The 3,852-nt window shown below is 36.3% G+C and overlaps 1 protein-coding gene across 1 annotated transcript; it reads left to right on the top strand.

The window, feature by feature from the left end:
* Nucleotides 1-414: 414 nt before the first annotated feature.
* On the top strand, nt 415-2,747 carry LOC120129521 (MATH domain and coiled-coil domain-containing protein At3g58270-like). The gene is made up of 5 exons (XM_039146993.1): nt 415-557; nt 664-793; nt 882-1,039; nt 2,027-2,340; nt 2,415-2,747. The coding sequence occupies exons 1-5, from the start codon at nt 551-553 to the stop codon at nt 2,745-2,747; spliced, it is 942 nt and encodes a 313-aa protein (XP_039002924.1). The 5' UTR covers nt 415-550.
* The last annotated feature ends 1,105 nt before the right edge of the window (nt 2,748-3,852 follow it).

Here is a 3,852-nt window from a genome sequence, read left to right as displayed (position 1 = left end):
CGTTGCGATAGTCAGTATCGCATTGCGATTTACTTATTCGCAATGCGAATTGGGAAAATCGCAATGCGAAATTGGGAAAATCGCAATGCGAAATTGGAAAATCGCATTGCGATAGTAATAATCGCGTTGCGAATCTGGAAACTGATTTGCGATAATAGAGATCGCGTTGCGAATTAGCGATCGCATTGCGATTTTGTTGGTCATTTTGGCAAATTTAAAAAAAATTGGTTAAAATCGTATATTATATGAGATTTTTGATCACTGAAATTATTTTCTCTATTTGTAATATATTGAAAGTCCAACGATAATTAACTTTAAATAAAAACAAAAGTGATCATAGGTATTAGAATTTAGTTTAGTTTATCTTAAATGAAAAATGATGACATCTCATCATAATATAGATATAAAAACTTGAAAATATAAGAAAATCCTTCTATGAAGGTAGGAATCGAACTTGGGGTAAAAGGACTGGAGTCGTCAATATTTGATCAAATTTGGAACCCTAGTCTCCCGCTCCACGTTCTGCAGTTGACCACAAGATTACTCAATCATGGGAGGTATTTTTAAATATGTATAATCTTTCCCTGACGTTTTCTTTTGCTTTCTCACTTTCTAAATCCTACGCTCTAGTCTCTGTTCTCACGTTTAAAATTTTGAGTGCAGTGCGTGGTAGGTTTCAGTGTAGGGATATTAATGAAAAACTAAGGAAGTTCTCATGGAGGATTGACAACTTCTCCACTATTGAAGACGAAATGTGTTACTCTGAGGATTTTATTGTTGAGGGAATCAAATGGTAACTTTGATCTTCGTACTCTTGTTCTTATTTTGATATGCACTGTTTCTCCCATCAGTTATAATTTGCATGCGAACTTGTTTGGCAGGCAAATTCATATCTTCCCCAAGGGAAACAATGTGGATTATTTGTCAATCTATTTAGGTGTTTCAAATTCAGCAACTTTGCCTTCTGGGTGGAGTGCATATGCCCAAATCGGATTCGCCGTCATCGATCAAATAGATAGGAGAAATTCCGTTACACAAGGTATTTTGTTGCAGCAATCACATTTCAATAAAACAAACGAAACGATTATGGTTGTTCGAATTACTTCCTTTTACTAGACAGCTATACTAATTCGCTCTTGAAGAGGAAGAAGAGTTGAAAAAAGAGTGGTAACTTCTTGTTGTAGATATTTCAAAACTATCTAAGTGATGATCTGGTATGGTTGTTTGATATGTGTATAGTTCTTTGATTCTAAAGAATTGGATATACTTTTGTGGAAACTTATCTATTTGCTTTTTTCCCCTCTGTGAATTTGTTTTATTTATTTTCATACATAGATGGTCATAGTATAATAGGGGAAGAGTTACTGATATTTGGGTCATTTGTTGAATGTTAGCTCTTAAGGGCTGCATCCTTTTGTTATTTACTCAGTCTCTTCTTCAAATTCATCGAAGCCTCTTTGAATTCCTTGTTCTGTTTCTTTTACTGTTATAATATGTTCTCCTTGGCTATTGCTTCCTCTTATTCTGTTTTGGCTGTTTTGCATTTATCTTTTTTGGGGGCTGAGCAATTATTTTGTATGTTACCCTTCGTCCTGGCCTCGCTATGTGGTGAATGCTGGAGCTTTCCATATATGTACGTGTAGAGAAATAGAAAAGATAGGCCAGAATCAAATGCAATATAAACGACTCACGGAACGGACTCACGTGGGTATTATGCATTTATCTTCCAATCGTTATTCTCAACGGTTTTTTTACATTACACTGGGGCTACCCATCATATGACGACCTATCCGGCTGCGAAGTTTCGGATTCATATTGGTTGTGGGTTGAGAAAAAGAATTGGAGTCTATGAATCCAATCTCCCATTTTCCCCCAATAGCTCAGCTTGTTTGAGGCTTTGGTATGGTCTAGACAATCAAAGACCATAAGCCAAATATGTTATCCATGCCATTTTTTCTTATTTGAATCTGTTTCTATCTTGTTTACTCAAGTTGTTGGTGATGATACATACTCTTACTTTTAGCAGTCGCTACGCGTGAATTCAGAGCAGATGAGGGAAATGGTGTCTTCGGCTTCACATCATTCTTACCTCTTAATGAATTACGTGACCCTAAAAGAGGCTATCTTGTCAATGATGCATGCTTGGTTGAAGCCTATTTTTCCATTGATAGGACTAAAGCTTTGATTTCACATGAACTAATAGTCGAAACTGATTCGGATAAACTTAAGACCGAGGAAGCTATTTGTGCTAAGGCAGCCATAGAAAACCAGAAAATTATGATAACCAAGCCAGAAGAATTAACAACTCCTCCACCAACTGAGCCTTCTTGCCAGGATGAGGTAAGTAAGGTCAGTTACTTGTTAATATTATTGCATATATTACTTATATCATCGCTTTCTTTCCACCATTTTAGGCCATTGAACCTGAAGATCCTACTGATGAAGATATGAACACATTTTTCACTAGCTTAGAGTCTGAGCTAAGCTGTAGAACTGTTTTTTCTCGAGAAGAAGCAAAGGAAGCACTGGCTAAAGTAGAGGAAGCCCTGAATATGACCCCTGTTAATTTTTATTGTTTTTCCAAGAGATCTCTACGTGATAAGAAGGCATTCAAGATCCTAGCTAGCTTTTATTGTTCCTCTACCACTCTTACAATGAAGCAAAAAAATGTGCTGTCTGCCATGGAGCAAAGCTTGCATGAACTAGCTGATCTTTTCTCGAGAAGAAGCAAAGGAAGCACTGGCTAAAGTAGAGGAAGCCCTGAATATGACCCCTGTTAATTTTTATTGTTTTTCCAAGAGATCTCTACGTGATAAGAAGGCATTCAAGATCCTAGCTAGCTTTTATTGTTCCTCTACCACTCTTACAATGAAGCAAAAAAATGTGCTGTCTGCCATGGAGCAAAGCTTGCATGAACTAGCTGATCGAGCAATGAAAGCCAAGCGGGACAAGGATCATTTTACTGAGAAGGAATCTGTCAAGCTGGAACTTATGCATAATTTGGACCTTAATCTAACCAGATACAAGGATATCAAATCGGAGGTGAATCGGATCGAGGAAAATCTTGTTGCCCTTAATGAGCAAATTGAAGAAGCACACAAGGGGAAAGGGAGAAAATGCTGGCTGAAGGGAAGGGGATATTCTCAAATTCCAAGAGAATAAAAATGGAGTTGGAAGCATTGGGAGAGGAACTGGCAGAGTGTGAAGCCGAAGCCAAGGTTGCCGAGAAGGAAGAGAAGACTGTTGATGCTGAATGGAGAAGAATCAAAGATTTATTCTATTCTATAAAACCAAAGATGTAAAAGCTGCTAAGGGAACTTTATAGTATTGGTATTATGTGCAAGACTTTACACCATCTACATATACACTTGTTGGGATGTAAACCATTGAACAAGTTCGTTTCCTCTCCTTTTCTCTTCATCAAATGCCTTTTTGTTTAAACTGAAAGGAGGATATAAAGTCGCATGTTTCTATTTTGTTTTTGCTTAGATATAGTGTTATATTTGTGTTTAGTATATTATATATAGGGTTTTTATTGTGCGAGCCGAGCGACCTCAGTAGTAAAAGAATTGTTGTCATTCCTTAAGGTCTCAGGTTCGAGCACCAGAAATGTCAGGGATGTGAACATTTAATGTTAAATGGTTGAAAGTATCATAAATTTGATATAATTTGATTGTTAATTAATTAAAATGATTAATGATATTAGTTATTTTGATCTATTTGAAGAACATTTTTTTAAAGATAAAAAAATCATGTCAATATCTTACAGTAAGCATTGATCATCATCCAAAAAGAAAAGAAAACCCTAAGACCATTCTTTCTAAACCCATATAGCCTCCATTATCTCAACTC

Source organism: Hibiscus syriacus, unplaced genomic scaffold (assembly GCF_006381635.1).
Source record: "Hibiscus syriacus cultivar Baekdansim isolate YM2019G1 unplaced genomic scaffold, ASM638163v2 tig00110502_pilon, whole genome shotgun sequence".
Classification (NCBI taxonomy): Eukaryota; Viridiplantae; Streptophyta; class Magnoliopsida; order Malvales; family Malvaceae; genus Hibiscus; species Hibiscus syriacus.
This window is presented reverse-complemented; position numbering and strand designations above follow the sequence as displayed.